Source organism: Akanthomyces muscarius, chromosome 1 (assembly GCF_028009165.1).
Source record: "Akanthomyces muscarius strain Ve6 chromosome 1, whole genome shotgun sequence".
Taxonomy (NCBI): Eukaryota; Fungi; Ascomycota; class Sordariomycetes; order Hypocreales; family Cordycipitaceae; genus Akanthomyces; species Akanthomyces muscarius.
The window spans coordinates 3,375,567-3,393,371 of NC_079241.1; the positions used below are offsets into that span (position 1 = coordinate 3,375,567).

The 17,805-nt window shown below is 52.2% G+C and overlaps 7 protein-coding genes across 7 annotated transcripts; 5 read left to right on the plus strand and 2 right to left on the minus strand.

The window, feature by feature from the left end:
- Positions 1–2,231: 2,231 nt before the first annotated feature.
- Positions 2,232–4,209, plus strand: LMH87_006121 (uncharacterized protein; the record flags this gene model as incomplete). The annotated part of the gene is made up of 5 exons (XM_056203956.1): positions 2,232–3,023; positions 3,664–3,721; positions 4,039–4,042; positions 4,096–4,118; positions 4,196–4,209. 5 exons carry the CDS (start codon positions 2,232–2,234, stop codon positions 4,207–4,209), a joined length of 891 nt encoding a protein of 296 aa, XP_056059360.1.
- A 1,620-nt stretch (positions 4,210–5,829) lies between these two features.
- Positions 5,830–7,678, plus strand: LMH87_006122 (uncharacterized protein; the record flags this gene model as incomplete). The annotated part of the gene is made up of 3 exons (XM_056203958.1): positions 5,830–6,301; positions 6,490–7,435; positions 7,486–7,678. 3 exons carry the CDS (start codon positions 5,830–5,832, stop codon positions 7,676–7,678), a joined length of 1,611 nt encoding a protein of 536 aa, XP_056059361.1.
- A 352-nt stretch (positions 7,679–8,030) lies between these two features.
- Positions 8,031–9,037, minus strand: LMH87_006123 (uncharacterized protein; the record flags this gene model as incomplete). Its single annotated transcript, XM_056203959.1, has 3 exons — positions 8,031–8,331; positions 8,444–8,806; positions 8,895–9,037. The coding sequence occupies 3 exons, from the start codon at positions 9,035–9,037 to the stop codon at positions 8,031–8,033; spliced, it is 807 nt and encodes a 268-aa protein (XP_056059362.1).
- Positions 9,038–9,357: 320 nt separating this feature from the next.
- Positions 9,358–9,786, plus strand: LMH87_006124 (uncharacterized protein; the record flags this gene model as incomplete). The annotated part of the gene is made up of 3 exons (XM_056203960.1): positions 9,358–9,453; positions 9,510–9,650; positions 9,712–9,786. The coding sequence occupies 3 exons, from the start codon at positions 9,358–9,360 to the stop codon at positions 9,784–9,786; spliced, it is 312 nt and encodes a 103-aa protein (XP_056059363.1).
- Positions 9,787–10,089: 303 nt separating this feature from the next.
- On the minus strand, positions 10,090–10,443 carry LMH87_006125 (uncharacterized protein; the record flags this gene model as incomplete). Its single annotated transcript, XM_056203961.1, has 2 exons — positions 10,090–10,179; positions 10,249–10,443. The coding sequence occupies 2 exons, from the start codon at positions 10,441–10,443 to the stop codon at positions 10,090–10,092; spliced, it is 285 nt and encodes a 94-aa protein (XP_056059364.1).
- A 1,556-nt stretch (positions 10,444–11,999) lies between these two features.
- On the plus strand, positions 12,000–14,191 carry LMH87_006126 (uncharacterized protein; the record flags this gene model as incomplete). Its single annotated transcript, XM_056203962.1, has 2 exons — positions 12,000–12,624; positions 12,912–14,191. The coding sequence occupies 2 exons, from the start codon at positions 12,000–12,002 to the stop codon at positions 14,189–14,191; spliced, it is 1,905 nt and encodes a 634-aa protein (XP_056059365.1).
- Positions 14,192–16,685: 2,494 nt separating this feature from the next.
- On the plus strand, positions 16,686–17,805 carry LMH87_006127 (uncharacterized protein; the record flags this gene model as incomplete). The annotated part of the gene is made up of 4 exons (XM_056203963.1): positions 16,686–16,720; positions 16,774–16,952; positions 17,719–17,724; positions 17,783–17,805. 4 exons carry the CDS (start codon positions 16,686–16,688, stop codon positions 17,803–17,805), a joined length of 243 nt encoding a protein of 80 aa, XP_056059366.1.

Sequence of the window (17,805 nt, forward strand, 5' to 3'; positions counted from 1 at the left end):
GGGGCCTGCGCTTTGCTATGCTTGGGCAGCAAATGTCGACCAAGCTCACACGACCGTGCAGAATAGTTGGTACTGTGCCGGCTTCGGCTTGCGTATGCGTCTTTCGGAGTAACGAGGAAATCAGGCTACGGGGGATAGCTTCGGTAAATGCTACGGCTTAGTCTTGACAAATTCGTATCTTGGTCCCATCTCGCTCGGCTCTAAACGTTTGAGAGTACGGGCCAGCTGAGGACCCTCGGCGCCAAGTCGGGCAGAGTACTCCGTAGGAACGGGATACTTGAAAAGCTTCTGAAAGACATCGTGTGCAGCTACAATGTGCGACCTGCAAGTCATCCAAATTGTGCATAAAAAAGGTTGGCGACTGAGGCTTTAGTTTGTGGTAGTTTCGGCCTATATGGGAGGTGCCTTTATCCCAAGTCGCAAGTGGCTTGTTCTCGCCGTTCGATCGGTGACTAGTGATGCGCTTTATATTATATGTCGCAGAGAACCCTGCATCATCTGTTGTCGGACAAGGTACTTTCTAATACAGCCTCTTTCAGGGACAACAGCTGATCGCGTTTGGCGCAGGTCCAGCTGGTATACACTGTATTAGTCGTTCTATGTGTAAATGCCGCAGCTTGAAGTATTGATGGCCTTGAGGGTGCATTTACTGGACTGACTGAAGAGCACTTTTATTCGACGAGAGAGTCCAGTACTAAGCAGTAGAGACCACTTCCATGGATTCCGAAGGGCTAACTATGGTTCCGCGTGGATGCAGAACGGAATCTGCGTTGACGAGAAACCTGGGCTGAAAATTTTGTTGATGCTTGGCCAAAGACGATGTGTCGAGAGTTTGACATTGATTTTTTCTTCGGCCGAAGTCTGGTCCAGGGTATTCGGTGTCTGATAGGACCGAATCGCGGCCTGCAGGTGCAAAAAGTTCCCTAGTACTGGCGAGTACATTATCATTACTTGCTGGTATTCATCGCGGTTTTCCCCCATCACAATATGCTTGGGTTGCTGAAACTGCGTTATCGCCAACGGTTCACGCGCGATGCCCTCAGTTAGACCTGCACTGGATCGACCAGATTGCGCCACGCGATCGTCAAGGCTGAGCCTTCCGATCTACTTTCCTCTTTCGGTTGGGCCAGAGTCAGCTCAGTTTGACAGCTCAATTATTCGTTGGCCCCCACGGGACAGATATGAGGAATCACCTATCAAGGTCAGCCAATACTCCCAACCCTGCTGCCGGAAGCCCAGCTGCTGTGGCGACGTATAGCGCCCGGCGCATCATGTACTAGCCCCAGAGGGCTGCCCTGCAAGGCTGCATGAGTCTAACCGTTCGGCGAGACTAGCTCTCGCGATTGCGTCCCAAAAACAGCCATGCCCGGTTACTCCCGCCTCATTTTCTGCGGTGACGGTCAGAAAAACAGAAATCACAGACGGCAGATGCCGTCATCTGTTACCATGTGCTGACTTGGAGTGTGCCTGGAAGAACTTTGGAAAGAATAAGAAAAAAGCCCGCCAACTAGCTCTGTCACCGGCACAGCCGATGGGGCGCTCTGATTGGAGGGATTTGGGTTTCCGCTGCCAGACTAGGGAAGACTGCCCAGATGTGATTTCAAGTTTGCGGAGATGCCCATGTGTGTCGAGATTGATTCCAGCGTCTTACACACCAACAACTAAGACACGCAGGCGACAACAGCCCCAATAGAGAGAGTTTTGGTGAGACCAATGTGGTTAGAATTCTCGACACTGGGTGAAGAAAATGCCTTGAGACACCGATCTTCTTTCCCCCACCACTGTGCCCGACAGCCACTGTTGTTCTTGCCGCAGCGACACCTGGAGAAGCACTCGCTGACTGAGGCATGTCTTGAGCAGATGATGCGCAACCCCGAATCAGCATGGCGTCTGTGACGAGAGTCTCGCCGTACCCCGTGGCTCGCGGAGGAAATATGTGCCACCAGTAGCTTTTAATAGCATTGGGAGCGGCGTTGCCGTGATGGAGGGTCCAGCACAACTCAGGACGTCATCCTACGTCTAGAAGAGCTGTTTGGAAAGCCCCGCCCGCAATAGACCACAACCATGTATGCAGACTGCACGAAAGTAGTATGTCGCATCGTTTATTATATAAAGTCCTTGCGGCGGCACGAGTTCTGGTATTCATTTCTCATCATCGCCTTCATCCTCCCCTTCCTTTTTCAAGCACAGTTCAATCACTTACAAACAAATACATTGCCCACCTTTTGAGAATGGTCTCTTTCAGCACCCTCCTTGCCACCGCCGCCGCAGCTGCCAGTGTCAATGCGCTTGGCATTAACTGTCAGGGCTCCGGTCTCTGCGTCGGCAACAAGGGCCTGCTGGGCCAAGCGCAAGGCCAGCTGCGCGGGATGGACCAGAACAAGAAGCTCCACGATGGCCAGCACGCTGTCTGCGTGAAATCGTCCGTTTCGATCGGCGACCCGTCGCTCTGTGTCTTCTACCAAAACACGGGCCGCGAGTGGACAATTGGCCAGACGGTGCAGTTTGTGCAAAACATTCTTGACCACGGCTGCGCAGCCTGCGGCTCCGTACCCGTGGACCCCGGCAACAACGTCAAGAACGGACAGCTGACGGCCAACATGGTGACCAACGCTAAGCGCGACGAGACCAGTGTCAAGCGCGAGGAGGCCTACCCGGGCCCCCGCCGCGGCGTCCGCCCTGAGGTGCTCGCCGCCCGCGCCCTAGGCATCAACTGCCGGGGCAGCTCGACCTGCAACGTCGGCGGCATCGGCCACTCGCCGGCCGGCACGCTGGAAAAGGTGCGCGACGCCGTGGCTGCCGGTCCCGAGGGCGAGTGGTCCAACGGGCAGCAGATTGCGTGCGTGCCGCATGTGACGGGCCGCCTGTGCGCCTTTTACCAGAACATTGGCAGCCGTCGTTTCAACAAGGGTCAGACGCTCAACTACCTGGCCGGTCTCCAGGGGCACAACTGCCGCGTCTGCGGAAGCATTCCTACTGACGATGGCAATAACGTGGACAACGGGCAACTGACAGTCAACTTTGTGAGCTAAACGGCGCAGATGGAGGGTATTTGTTTGTCACCAGGTGTATTTGTGTTGCGCGATGTTTAGCATGGCAATGTATCAAGGGACACTAGAAGAATAGAAGAACCGTTTTCACGAAACAGAGAGTTCGCTTGCACGGTTCATCGTGAAATATCGGAATAAGGAGACAAGAATGAGCTAATAGGGAATTGAGGAAGTTGAGAATAAGCTGGGGAAGAAACGTTGACGTGACGTGAAGAAAAAAATGAGGTAAAGGTGATGCCTAAAGTACTTATGGGTGGTGTAAAGATGATGGCTGGATATGCCACATTCCATTGGTTCGATATTAATGTCTGGAATGTCGTGAATCATACAAACTGTACAGATGTTGACCGGAAAAGTCGTGTCTGACAGGAATTAGGACCCCGGCAAATTGACCAGGGGGGCCTACCCACCAAATTTTGTACTAGAGAAGCCCCTTTTGTGATTTTCCCCTGTCAACCACCTTCGCCACCACTACCGTCGCCACCACTGCCAGCAGCACCTCTATCGACAGCCAAAATGACAAGGCAGACGGACCTAGCTACGAGGGCTCTTGTAGTGACTCTTAAGGCTCCCTGTGGCGGCAAATCTACTGCAGAAGTCGCCTTTTTGGCAGGGATTTCAGCCCGGCAGGTGGATCGAATCTACGCCCGAGCAATTGAGCGTGGCTTTGTGTAAGGTGCTGTCGGCGAAGAGCTTCAGTCACTAGATGATCCTTGGGTTTTTAGAATGATGGTGGAATTATCGCTGCCTCCTCGCTACTCCCTCGTCGGCAGCCCGCAGCTATATAGTAGCTTCTTCGCACGTGATACCTCTGGTTGCCTATAACCTCCTACCAACCAACGTGCCCTGCGGGTGCCCTGACACTTTGATCCTAATATCCGGCCAATAGTTATCAAAAACCAGCATCTTGAGGACCTTCCTAGGACCGGCCGGCCGTTAAAACAGACCCCAGAAAACAAGGATTTGATCATTAAGAAGATCTAACTAGATAGGTTTGGCAGGGAAAAGTCAACTGCTACTATTACGGCTAAACTGACAGCAGAAGGTATCCCAATCTTAGCAGATACAGTACATTATATCCTGAAGAAGGCCGGCTTCCGCAAGACGAAGCTAACGAGGAAGCCTGGACTGACGAAGCGGATAAGAGATGACCGGCTAAGGTGGTGCCTAGAGCATTAGAATTAGAGCCTTAAGGACTAGAAGAAGGTTATTTGGTCAGATGAGACCTCTATCGTTCTGCTCTATCGGCGAGGAGGCTACCGGATCTGGCGGAGGTCTTATGAAGCCTTTGTTCGGAGCTATATCTGGGAGTGTTGGAAGGGGTCTTCTGAATTTATGTTCTGGGGCTGCTTCTTATACGATATGAAGGGTCCTTGTCACTACTGGGCTCTAGAGAGTGCCTAGGACCGCCGCCTCGCTAAGGCGTATATTAAGAGATTAAATGAGGAATTGGAGCCGGCGGTGAAGGCACAGTGGGAGCTTAATATATAGATAGCCCGGCTAGGCCTCCGGCAGAAGCCTGGCCGGCAGCCTTAATAGCTATGGAATAGAAAGCACGGCAGGCTGGCCAGGACCTCTAAAGGAGGCATTGACTGGTATGTGTATTAGACGAAGGTTCTAGTACCCAAATTGATCCCCTTTGCCCTTATGTGTAACGTAGAGAGGCTAGGAACACTCATATAAGAAGACAAGGCTCCTACTTATAACCACTATATTTAATAGCATATCTATAGCTAGTACTAGGTCCAGCGCCTCCTGTGGCCTAGTAATAGCCTAGATTTGAACCCTATAGAGCCTGCCTGGCTATGGATGAAGAGAAGAACTACTAAAAAAAAGGCGCTCGAAAGAGCCGCCAGGAAGCTATTACAGCCTGGCTGGCTGCTTGGCAGGAATTGCCTGAGGAGAGGATATAAGCCTGGATAGAGCGCCTGCCACGGCACGTCAAAACCATCATCGAGCTAGAGGGAGGAAACGAGTATAAGGAGGGTCGGGGGTGACCCTAGCCAAATTTATATGTAACTAGCCCCTTCTAGACTAGCCAATTTACTAGCGTCAGACACGACTTTTCAGGTCTTCCTCTGTATTGAAGAATGATCTGTATCTTGTTCCTGGATTCTCCCTCGAACGCCATCAGCTGAGAGCGTTCCTTTCATGTTCCATGTTCGCCATGCCTGTACCTAGGTACACCACTTACGCTACCAAATTACAGTGGTCAATGTCAATCTGTCCAGCGAAGCTGCGCAAATTTGCAGCAGGCCTTGCAGCGAGCTACAGCGGGCTCATGCTCCCTCCGGCGGCTGGATGCCTACCTCAGGTACCTAGGTAGGCAGGTAACTAGGTAGCTCGTTGCAATGTTTACAAAGAGCATTGCAGCCCGGCACTTTGCTCTGTTCGAAGCGTCGAAATAAACATGACATTCATATCTGCTATTACATGCTTGTGATTTATGCTGCCATTTATAAGCTTGTTCAAATTCTTCCTGCTTTCATTAGTTAGGAGCCTGGTTAAGTAGCGGTGCGCAGGTAAGGTAACTTGGGTGGATGTACCCCACCAAAAAATCAGGTCCCTGCTTGCCCCTCACGGCATAGAAAAAAAATTTCCAGTCGGCCGCCTTGGGCAAACTTTTTTCTTCTTTTTCTCTCGGGAAGAAGCGTCGTATCAATTCAAACAAGTCGAAGAAACGCGTCTAGTTCTGATTGCATCATCGTCTTCAACCTCGCCAGTTGTTTGTTCCTCTCCGCAATTTTCGTTCACCCTTTCTTTGCCGACAGACCACACAATGGCTCAAATCAACGGATCCAAGATCCTTGATCACAAGAGCGCCCTCGAGGTGCTCAAGGAGTACAAGACCCTCGATGGCCTCGATCTTCACGAGCTCATGGACACCGTCAAGCACGGCGGCCTGACCTACAATGACTTCCTCGTCCTCCCGGGCTACATTGGCTTCCCTGCCTCCGAGGTCATCCTTGACTCCCACGTCACCAAGCGCATCACCCTCAAGACTCCCTTTGTCTCGTCGCCCATGGACACCGTCACCGAGCACGAGATGGCCATCCACATGGCTCTTCAGGGTGGTCTTGGTGTCATCCACCACAACTGCTCTCCCGACGAGCAGGCTGACATGGTCCGCAAGGTGAAGCGCTATGAAAACGGCTTCATCCTCGACCCCGTCGTCATTACTCGCAACACCAAAGTTGGCGAGGCCAAGGCCCTCAAGGAGAAATGGGGCTTTGGTGGCTTCCCTGTCACCGGTACGTTTCTTTGTTCTTTGCTTCACGCTCTAGCCCGCTTCACATGATTACATACCTTTTACATTTAACTTTCGTTCCACCGCATAGACTATTGTCATGGGGACTACCTTTACTCTGACCTTGAACCTCTTTCCCACACTAGCAATGCATATGCACAAGCATCTTCAGAAGCTAACAAGTCGCAACAGAGGACGGAAAGCTCGGCTCCAGACTTCTCGGTATTGTCACCAACCGCGACCTGCAGTTTGAGGAGGACGACGACGCCACTGTCAACGATGTCATGGTTACGAACCTTGTCACCGCTCCAGATGGCGTCACCCTCGCCGAAGCGAACAAAATTCTCGCCAAGTCCAAGAAGGGCAAGCTTCCCATCGTTGACAAGGACCAAAACCTCGTCTCCATGATTTCTCGCTCCGACTTGACCAAGAATCAGCATTTTCCCCTTGCCTCCAAGCTTCCCGACAGCAAGCAGCTCCTCTGCGCTGCTGCCATTGGCACTCGTCCCGAGGACAAGACCCGCCTCAAGAAGCTTGTTGATGCTGGCCTCGATGTCGTTATTCTGGACAGCTCCCAGGGCAACAGCATGTACCAGATTGAGATGATCAAGTGGTGCAAGAACGAGTTCCCCGGCCTCGATGTCATTGGTGGCAATGTCGTTACCCGTGAGCAGGCTGCTGCTCTTATTGAGGCTGGTGTCGACGGTATCCGTATTGGTATGGGCAGTGGTTCTGCCTGCATCACCCAGGAGGTTATGGCTGTCGGCCGTCCCCAGGCTGCTGCCGTTTACGCCGTCAGCGCCTTTGCTGCTCGCTTCGGTGTTCCTACCATTGCCGATGGTGGTGTTCAGAACGTCGGCCACATCGTCAAGGGTCTTGCCCTTGGTGCTTCCACTGTCATGATGGGTGGTCTCCTCGCTGGTACCACCGAGTCGCCTGGCACCTCCTTCGTTTCCCGAGAGGGCAAGCTGGTCAAGGCTTATCGTGGCATGGGCTCCATCGATGCCATGCAGGACAAGAAGGCCGGCAGCGGTAGCAAGGACAGCCAGAAGAGCAACGCCGGTACCGCTCGTTACTTCTCTGAGGGTGACAGCGTTCTTGTTGCTCAGGGTGTCTCTGGTGCTGTCGCTCACCGAGGGTATGTCTTCCCGTTGCTTCTGACTCAACTTTTACTAACAATCTGTGTAGATCTATCAACAAGTTCATTCCTTACCTCGCTGCTGGTCTCAAGCACTCCATGCAGGACTGCGGTATGCGCAGCCTGGAGGAGCTTCACACTTGTGCTACCAACAGCACTCTCCGCTTCGAGATTCGCACCGCCAGTGCTCAGCTCGAGGGCAACGTTAACATGGAGTCTTACGAGAAGAAGCTCTTTGCTTAATTGGAATGAAACAAAATCTAGATGATGGATGACTGAATGGAGGGAAAGTGACGATTTTCTTTTGCTTTATTTCTTCGGAGTCAACTTGGGTATTTGAAAAAAGGTACAACTAGACACCTAAAGAGTTTTTCGAATGTGCTACACAGCACCGATATCCCCCGTACTTGCCAGCGAATAGTACATGCATATATACATATATAATGAAGATGAATTTACGCCGTTATGCTGCTATACGGAAGTGCTGTCCCTTTGCCGGGTGAGGCTTTGCGTGGAGCTCCGCTGCCCCCTCATAGGATGGGGCTTTTCTGATGATTGAACTTGCCATTCTCTGACATTCGTCTGTCGGCCCAGATCATGTGCCTGTTCCAGATCCTGCCGTGTTCTTTGTTCGCTTCTCTTGGTGCTCGCCTCCGTCCGTCTGGTCGGCGCCCTTGTTGGTCCGCCGACACAGGATGACGTACTCAGGCTCAATGACCTTGTCCCGGAGCCTCCTGGGCCGCGGCGAGCTCTGGTCCACGTCAAAGCCCAGCTTCTCGTAGAAGCGCCTCGCGTGCGCGTTGGACACGAAGCACGTCAGCATCGTCTTTTCCAGCGTGGGGATGTTGTCGGCGGCTGTGGTGACGTGGTCCATCAATATCTTGCCCAGGCCAGCCCTGGTTCCAAAGTCTCAATTCAGTAATTGAGCTCTCATCTTCAAGTTTGCTTACCGTAGAGGAAGATGGTAAAAGGGAGACGAAAAAAGGAAGCGGGAACATGTCGACATACCTCTCCATCTCGGGCAAGAGGTGAATCTCGTAGCAGTACACTACGGGCTGGCTGTCCTCAAAGGTCGGCATAAAAGACGTAAACGCACGAATCTCGCCCTGAGCTTGGTCCGCGCCCCCTGCTCCTCGGCCGTGGTTCGTCGTAGTGACGAGAATGTAGCGAAGGCCCGGCGAGCGCATCTCTGCGCGCTTCGCCAAAGGGTGCCAGCCGCCTGCCGCGCCGCGGTAGTCGTCCCCGCTGGTCTGTTCCACAATGTCAAAGCACGCCGTTAATTCGCCGTCGTCCATGTCCTCGGGCGAGCGCAGACTCAGCGTGTAGCTCTCCTGCGTTTGCGGATGAGTCCATGCCGGCCACGACGCATCACTATCAAGCACATGTTTTAGCCGTTGGCATTTGACATTGATGGTTTGGACTCGCGCAAACAAACAACAAAAAATTGGTTCAAAAATACCTGGGCTTTATGAACTCGCTTGCGAAATCCTCATTGCTTAGCTTGTTGGCCGCCGCAACGGCCTTGTCTGCCGCCGCGAGCTGCGCGGCGCGGGTGTCGCGACGCCGTGGCAGGCGACGTTTGGTGCTCGGCGCAGCGCCCATGCCCCTTTGGCCCAGATACCGGGAAGAAACAAGCAGGTAGAATGCGCCGATATAAAAATAGGGGGGGGGGGGGGATCGTAGGAAGAGAAATCTGAAAGGTCTGTGTTGGAAAGCGAGGCAGCTTGACTGTCTTTGTCTTCAGAGGCCAATCTTCCCGAGGTTCCACCGGGGTTCTATGTTTCAATGATTCGCAGACCAAGACTCTTTTTCATCCATCATCTCGAACTCTCAAATTGCGACTCGATTCCTTGAAACCACATTCCTTTAGTTTTTATTCTTGCCTCTTTCTCTCATAGCTGATTCTTTAGTTACCCCCCCTCATGGTGTTCTGTCTGCGCCTCGTGCGCCAATGCCGTAGCTTTGCCACACAGCGCTCGTCGTCCAAGCGCATCGGCGGCGCCCTCAGTCTCGATCACGTATGCTTCCATTTCTCTCACTACCCTTTCAGTTCCCTAAAATCTTGCATGTATAGTTTCTGCAACGCTCGAGAGTCATTTCTTTCTATCGCCACATTCTCCGCAGCTGTCGCGACATCAAGGACGCGCAGACGCGGCGCGAGACGCAAAAGTTTGCCCGCGATGAGCTAGAGCGTCATCGCCATGTTACCGATCTAGTATGCCCTTTTCTCTCCTTGCCGGGGATTTGTCCGTGGCTGACTTTTTCTCTTTAACTAGCAACATATACGATATCTGCTATCAACTGGGAAGACGGAATGGGACGCCATGGAGAGGTATATAGGGGGTATGTGATTGGGGGAGAGGACGGGCCGTGCCGTTGTGCTGCCCGAATAAATTGTAAAAATACATAATGACAAGGAAGAACCAAAGCCAAACGAGCTATATATACAGCCGTCTGCCCATCTGGTTTTCCAGTGATGCTTTCAATGCTTTCGCTTCCGTTGTATAGCGTCGTTCCTAGACCGCCGGTAATCGTACAAGAGGTCTTGCACCTCTTTTTCCTCGTCTATCCTCCTCTGCAAGCCGCCAATCGCCGTTCCAACATTGTCGAGTTTTCGTTTCTTTTTTGTTTTGACCGCAGTCGCAGTACATGCTTTAGCCCTGTCGTTGCTTGTGTCGGGGATTCGCCTTGCAGATGATGTACAGGTAGCCATTATGTCTCTTGCCGGCCTTGCGTCGAACAACCTGCGCGCACCAGACCAATTAGCCCTCCGCCTCCTTTCTTCTGCCACCCCAAGCACCTCCCACACATACCTTGCAGTGCTCGCATCGCTTCTTGACCGAACTGTGCACCTTCATGCCGCGAATCTGCTGCTGCGTCGATGTTATCGTGGTGGCGGCCAGAGCCCGCGAAAACGGCGACAGGACGGACGACGGCGTCGCGGCGAAGAGGGCACGCGGGCAGAGCGCACGCGCCGAGAGCGTCATCGTTCGGAAAATGGACGCCATTGCGGCTTTGTGCGTGTGGTGGTTTTTTTCTTTCGTTGTTGGGATCGAGGCAGACAAACGTCACAGAATTCGTCCTTTTTAGCGCCTCTTCCTGCCGCTCAGGCGTAAAAGTTGCGGGACTGCAAGGGACCACGCCAGTGCTTGCACGTGACGCTGGAGTGCTCCCCGTCAACCCGTTTGGGTACCTACCTAGGTCACCACCTAGGTAGTTAGTCAACTAGTCAGTCCACCATGAAGGCTTGCTTGTAAGGCGACTGCCATGGCGTCACTTCGCCCGAATGAAAAACAATATTAGAATCAAACCCATTTTCGCATTCGATGAAATCATAGACGGCTTGAAATGAGCCCTGTGCTAAGATCCATGCTTGCCGAGTCATCAGGTAGCTTCATTGTAGCTCTGCACCAAACGTAGATGTAAGCCTTTACACTGCGCTCTTGACCTAGTTTTGAAGTACATGGCGCGGTCTCATGAACCTGCTCCTTCCCCAGGGGCTCCTTCTGTTGACCGAAACGCATCTGCTCCTACCTACTGCTTGAGATTTTCTTTCGCGATCATGACTCCCCTGCCCTGAGTCATCAATGATTGGCAGGTTCTTGAGGCATCATCGCCCTCTCCCCTCCCCTCTCAAGAAACAGCAAAAACTTCAAAAATGATAAAGAAAAGGGTGTCTATCTTGCATCGGATTAAATCAGTGTCTCTTTTACGCAACTCACCACCCGTACGCGCCAAATCACTCCCGCGCACACGCCACCTCGTGCGCCTATTTTTTGCGCCTGCGCGGCCAGCAAGCTGCCACAACCTTCCACCTACACCTCTCCCTCATCCTCACACAGCATCACACATCCCTCATACAACCTCGCCGGGCCTTACCAAAACTTACTAAACCTTATATATTTCTCTTCTTCTTTCTCTTTATTATTCTTTCTCTTTATTCTTTTCTTTTTTCTCTTCTTCTCCTTCTTCTCCTTCTTCTCCTTCTTCTCCTTCTTCTCCTTCTTCTCCTTCTTCTCCTTCTTCTCCTTCTTCTCCTTCTTCTCCTTCTTCTCCTTCTTCTCCTTCTTCTCCTTCTTCTCCTTCTTCTCCTTCTTCTCCTTCTTCTCCTTCTTCTCCTTCTTCTCCTTCTTCTCCTTCTTCTCCTTCTTCTCCTTCTTCTCCTTCTTCTCCTTCTTCTCCTCTTTCCCTCCTTTTCCTTCCTTTTCCTTTATTTCCTTCTTTTCCTTCTTTAGAATAACAGCTCTATCAAAGGTAAGAAAGTCAAAAGAATCGGGAGGCGTTGTCTTTCCTCTATGCCGTCCCTAATCAAGTACGATATTCACAGATTTCCGGCATGGCGCGAAAGACACCTGCGCAGAGTCAGACGCATGGTTCTTCACAGGAAAGAGCTTCACAGGAAAGAGCTCCACAAAATGGCCGTTATGGCATGGCATTATCGCGACGACGTCTTGAACAAGAGGGGTTTCACCCCGAAGCCTCCAGTCAAAGCACCCAAGAAATCATCGATTCTTGGGCTGCCATGGCCAATAAGCAGATCAACAGGCCACAGCCACATTGGCGCATGACCCGGGCCTTTCTTCTTCTTCTTCGGGGGGAGCCGCAAGAGGCTCTACTCACAGAATGTGAGTTCGAAAAGCTCATCACCGCACAGTCCGTAGGACCTCTCATCCTCAATTATGTGTTCGCCACGGGCTTCAAGTCTGCTTTTAGCTTAGCCTTGACCTCGAAGCGGCTCTGGGTTATCCTCGCTGGCAGCGTTAACTATTTCGACTTCTACGCCGGCCGCCTTCAAAACCTTGGCCCGTCGGGTGTCTTTGTGAGCGTCACTCCCGAGTTTACCCTCCAAGAAATGATGGCAACCCGGCTTACGGATCCTTATGGATTCAAGGCAGCCACTCCCTTTACGGACTGGCATAATGCCGCCATCACCAGAGAAGAAGATGCTGTAAACACCCTGTTCATGGTGCGTCAACGACTCCGTGCTGAAGCAAAAAAATCGAAGAACGGGCCGCAGCAGCCGATTCCAGCGTTTTTGGACGCGATCTTCAATCAGTCTACCCTAAGGGCTATCCTCGCCCTCAAGGACATCGATGCCATCTTCAAGGCGAATCAGTTCGTCTCCCTGCCGGCCGACAGTATATTCGAGCCACAGATGATTTATGCTGCAACGCGCCTGCAGCTTCTACGTGAGTACTATCTATTACTTTTACTAATATTTTTATTTCCCTTGATATTTGTAATATTGTTTTTTCTTCTTTTTCCTATTTCTCTCTTTTTTTTCCTATTTCTCTTCTTTTTTCCTATTTCTTTTTTTTCCTATTTCTCTTTTTTTTTCCTATTTCTCTTCTTTTTTCCTATTTCTCTTCTTTTTTTCCTTTTTTTCTTCTCCTTTCTAATTTTCGCTGTTTCCCCTTATTTTCTTATTAACCTTATTCTCACTATTCTCACTAATATTCTTCTTTAACTCTAATAGTGATCCAAATTTACAACCAGCGCAACAACATACAGGTCCTCCACCTACATAAGACGCCGTTTCTGGACCGACGCGTCCTCGCGATAGTGCTACGAGCCTGTCCCAAAATCATAATGCTGGGCGTATACAACTGCCCGTTGATTCATTTTGGTGACCTGGTCCCAATACTGGACCTCATCTACGAAATCAACGAGGAAAGAAGGCTCAAAAATATGCCACTTATCGCAGGATTCGACTTTTTCCCGAGTTTTCATCCGGGTTTGACTGTGCCCCAAGCCCAGTACCCGATATACGGCCTCGCGCCCGACTCCATGGATTTGGACATTGTCCAAAGAGGTGTTTACGCCATTTTGCTGAAAGGATATCTGAAGAGTCGGCACATGCGGCTCAAGCTGCTGTTCGAGCCGGGCAGGGCGCTCAAAGCGTTCTTGTTCCGCCTTCCAAACCCGCCGCTCAGTATGGCAACCTTCTTCGACGGCCTCTATCGATACCTGGATGGCGAAGCATCTTTGGTGCAGCGCCGTCAAGCTCTCTTCGACTTGACCAAGCCAATACGCCTTGGTTTGGAGCAGAATCTCGACGACGAAACTTGGTCCCAGGAGGAAATGGGCCGCTACCTTCCGTTTTGCAGCTCTTGCGGCTACGAGATGCTGTACGAGCTGTTCCCCGTCGGAACTCGTCGGGTCTACCCACAACGGCGGATATGTGCAGCCTGCAGCCTGCAAGATCTACTCGACAGACAGCCGCATGACATGCGCGACTGGAAGATTGGCATGCTGGCCAAGATCATGCCAGACTGGGACGGAAAGGTCTTCAACAGGGATGCGCCCATCGGCCACCAAACGTCGCCCGGGAGCGACTTGATGCACCTTCAAACTACGGCGGCATCGCGAGAAGAGGTGTCGCCTCTTCACGTCGGGCCAGATGGCCAGCTGGCGGCGACGCGCCACGTTATCCAGCTCCTGCGGGACAACAAGTACACGACAGACTCCCTCCAGAATCTGCCCTCGCTGCATGATCTGGTCCAGGACCACGCGGCTTTTGACGGTCGGTGGGCAGAGCTGTTCAACCGCTGCAACGAAGCAGACATTTACATACGCGCTCGGCGACGCCTCCTGGACGAAACGAAGCGGAGCGATCCTGATAAGCCGCTTTCAAAGGCACCCAGAGACTGTAACGGGGAAATATGGCACAGGCCAAAGCATGCTCGAGAGGTACAGAGCTATAATTACTTGTCGGCCGCCCAATTTCACGCGGCTTCTGAATTCAAGGGCTGGTGAATGGAGAGCTCTGGCATCCGCATTCTGATGGTCGTTGCTTTTTAATCGGATTCTTGGCTTTGTTTGCTCTGCTTATTGTTCATGACATGATTTGGATTTGGGCAATTCTTGCAGCATTGGGCTTGCTAGGCGCTTTTGGTGTGAAGGTATTGATTTTGTTTTGGCCATCGTTCAAAGGCGGACTGGGCTAGGTTTTATTTGAAAAATCGGGATTGGTATTGCTAGCCTAGGAGATTTGCTAGAAGCTGGAGTTGAATTACAATAAAGTGGCTGTACTTGGCACATGGCCCTACGTGAACTCGATCTTGAAAGGATGCGAAACGGCGAGCGACCAAAGAGGTAAAGAGGGAGGGTCAGAAGTGCCGCATCGGTGTCGCCTGCAGGCTCCGAGCGATCCGCATCGAGTCGTTCCCCGCAGGATTCGAGTTACAGCGATTGGTGCAGGCAACGTCTGGGATAGTAGCGTATTTTATCAAAGCCAGCCCTTTCAACCGCCAGGCTGAGCACGACATGTGCGGAGTCCCGCAGGCCTTGTACGCCCGCGGCGTCGTGGTGCAGTGCTACAGGATGACCTGCATGGCCGGTCCACCCTCGACTCGAGGATGAATGCTCGTCCTGCAAAAGGTTCAAGCTGGCACCGTAAAATGCATCAAGTCCATCACCTCTCAGGTGTCAGATTCGCAGACACTGTGCGCGCCTTCCGTCAGACTACATACAGCCTCCTGCCCACAGACACAGTAGCGAACAAATCAGAGCTCTCCGCCGACGGTGCGAGCATCACTTCTTCTTTCAGGCCTGGTACCCGTGACCGATGGCGACTAGCTTGGCGTATTGGGTGGCGCGCATCATGCACCCGATACCGTGCACCGGCGGCCATTTGCTGCTTCATGAAAAGCTGCTGCCAGTCACCCAAAGGTTCCTGATGGTAAACAGCCAAGTGTGGCAAAATCGGGACATGTCGGTTGGTTTGGAGGAGAAGCTGGCAGGCGAAATACTCGCCGCCATGGTGGCGATGGGGCCTTTTTCGTCATGATCATCGTGGTCTCCTGCCTCACCGTTTGTTTCGCTCTGTCATCGCATCCGGACTGCATTGCATCGGCTCACTTGCAGAGGACCTTGGCCTCGAACGACATGTGGCAAGCCCCGCTCGCAGAATAGTCCAACTGATGAACGTCGGTACTTGTTCCTGGCGTGCGGTTCAACGTAATTCAAGCAAACTTTAGTCGTAGTTGGCAGGAGGGGCGTATTTGTGGCGTTGGCGTTAGCACGACAATGGGTGTGAAGCTGGAAGCTCGGCAACACGCTATTGGCTATGCACTCGCACACCACCCCTCATAATCAGCGCCGCCGTCTCCCGGTGCACATACATACATTCATTCTCCTTGATGCCGCTTTCTTTAGGCTTGCCGCAGTCTGTATCTGTATTTGGCACCATGGTGCATCTGAGCACTGGAAGAGAGTGCAGAAGTTGGCTTGGATAGAAGCTACCCAGCAATCAAAAGTGCGTTCGCCAACGGCCGTTTGAAGAAGAGCAGGTAGGATGATGTTGCATTAGATCGGCTTGATGCTCCCCATCCAGCACAAGTCATGGGCGTTTCGAATTTTTCACGCGATACGAAGGATTCGCAGCAAGTGATCCGTAGTAGGCCATATTAATAGCGGCTCCAGGCAATAGCAGTGGGCGAAAGAGTCATCAGGCCTTGTGACGTCTCGGTGCGCCGCCCAAGGTGTCCTCTTTTCTGCTCTATCGTGTGGGTAATGTCCTGGCTGGTCCACTTGTTGAAAGATCAATGGGGCTCAAATTTGCTCTGCGAAACCGTTTAAGATGGTGCTGGTAGCAAGCCAGCCTAATCTGGCCCCTGTGGTGTTGCAGCCGGTTGTTTATTCTCCCGATATATTGAGGGAGTTGTGCTGCGGATCCAGAAGGACGAGTGGTTTTGTTCTTGGGCTGTTGATTCCGTCTTCGAACCCCTCAGTCCCGTCTCGAGTCGCGAACTTGATGCCGTTAGGGTGCCATATCAAGCTGCCGGGAAGCGGTCGGAGTGGCGCTACCTGTGGAACAAGACTAGGCTAGCCCACCTGAGCCTGATGCCACAGGCTGGCTGCAGGAAAGAAAAGAAAAAAAGGGAACCCTCTTGCCTCCTTTATGTGGGACAGTCCAATCTTGGGCTAGAGCTCAAGATACTAAAGTCTCATGATTTTTTTGGTGCCAATGCTGTGGCAGCAGAACAAAGTCGTCGGGGTTGCAGGAACTGGTCAAGGAGGGCCTGACAGTTGCGCGTACGGTTTCGTCACGACTGCGCCCACGATTTTTCGTTGGGATAATTGACCGAATCGCGTGATGGATCATTGGATCCAATGATCTGTCAGCGCAGCATTGCACAGCAGAACGTGGGCAGCAGAAACCACGGCTTCAGCATCCTGCAGCTGTTGTGCCCAGCAAACCCGTTCAGGCGCGCCCGTGTCTGGCAGCAGGCGTGAAGCGCTTGCCCCAATGGAGATGAACGAGGAAATTGCAAGATTGCAGTCGTAAATCGGGACCAAATCTGGGTATTGGTTGTGACGCTGCTAATAAATTGAAGTGGCGGGCAAATGCGCCAGCGCCAGAAACTAATATTGCGCTGGGCCACCTCATTTCCTCGGGGCCATAATTTCCGGCAGCCCTCTGGAGGGAGGGAGGTCGGGGACTCGCTCGAACCTTCAATACGGACGGTGAGAGATCAGGGCGGAGGGCACCCCAGGACAGCCAAGGGGCGGACAGGTGCTTGTTTCAGAAAAGGGGTGGCACTGGCCATTGCATGCCGCCAATTTGCGATAGAATAGATGTGCTCGATGAGCGGGACGACTATCGCAGACTATTGCACAAGACAGATTTAGCCCTTTCTGCGTGTCCAAGAAGAGGAGTCTTCCGTGGCAACGTGGTGCGTAATCAGGCTCTCAATACTGAGAAAGAGGCCGCCATACTGGTAATTAGTGAAGTTGCGAGGTGGCCCGTCCAGGTATCTTGTACAATTGAGGCAACAGCGAGATCGGACTACTTTTTACGCGGGTCGCTGTGAGCCATGGGACATGTAACTCCTTGATCGACCGCGTCGGCCGAATGCGAACTACTGGGGAGGTGGATTCGAGAAGCAGCGAAAATTCTAGTCCTTCGATTTCGTGGTTGACCTTTTAAGCATTGATTATTTATCGTAGACTGCCTGGTTGAGGAGCAATACTCGGTTTGGATCCCTTGCTAGACAAAGCAAGACAGGCCATCTCGTTTTCGACGACATCGATACAGCGGCTGGCCGCCATGTGAATCTGCGTTTGCCCCTTCATTATTGACGGGCATTGTCTAGATTCCGGATATTTGTGGCGCGAACCAAGTACAAGACCGGGTATCAGTACATTGGAGAGTCGGAGAGGCTCGATGGGGGATGGCACCGGTACATTTATTAGGGTCCAAAGTCTGTAGGGGTCAGAGGGGCGCAGGAGCCATCCTCTGGCGGCTCTTGGGTTGGCTGTCACAATTTCGCTTTGTCTAGTTATCGGTGAGTGTGTTTTGGCGTATGAGATGGACAGATATGTGCCCCGCTGATGAGGGATCAGGTCGCACTGGTGATGAGCAATGA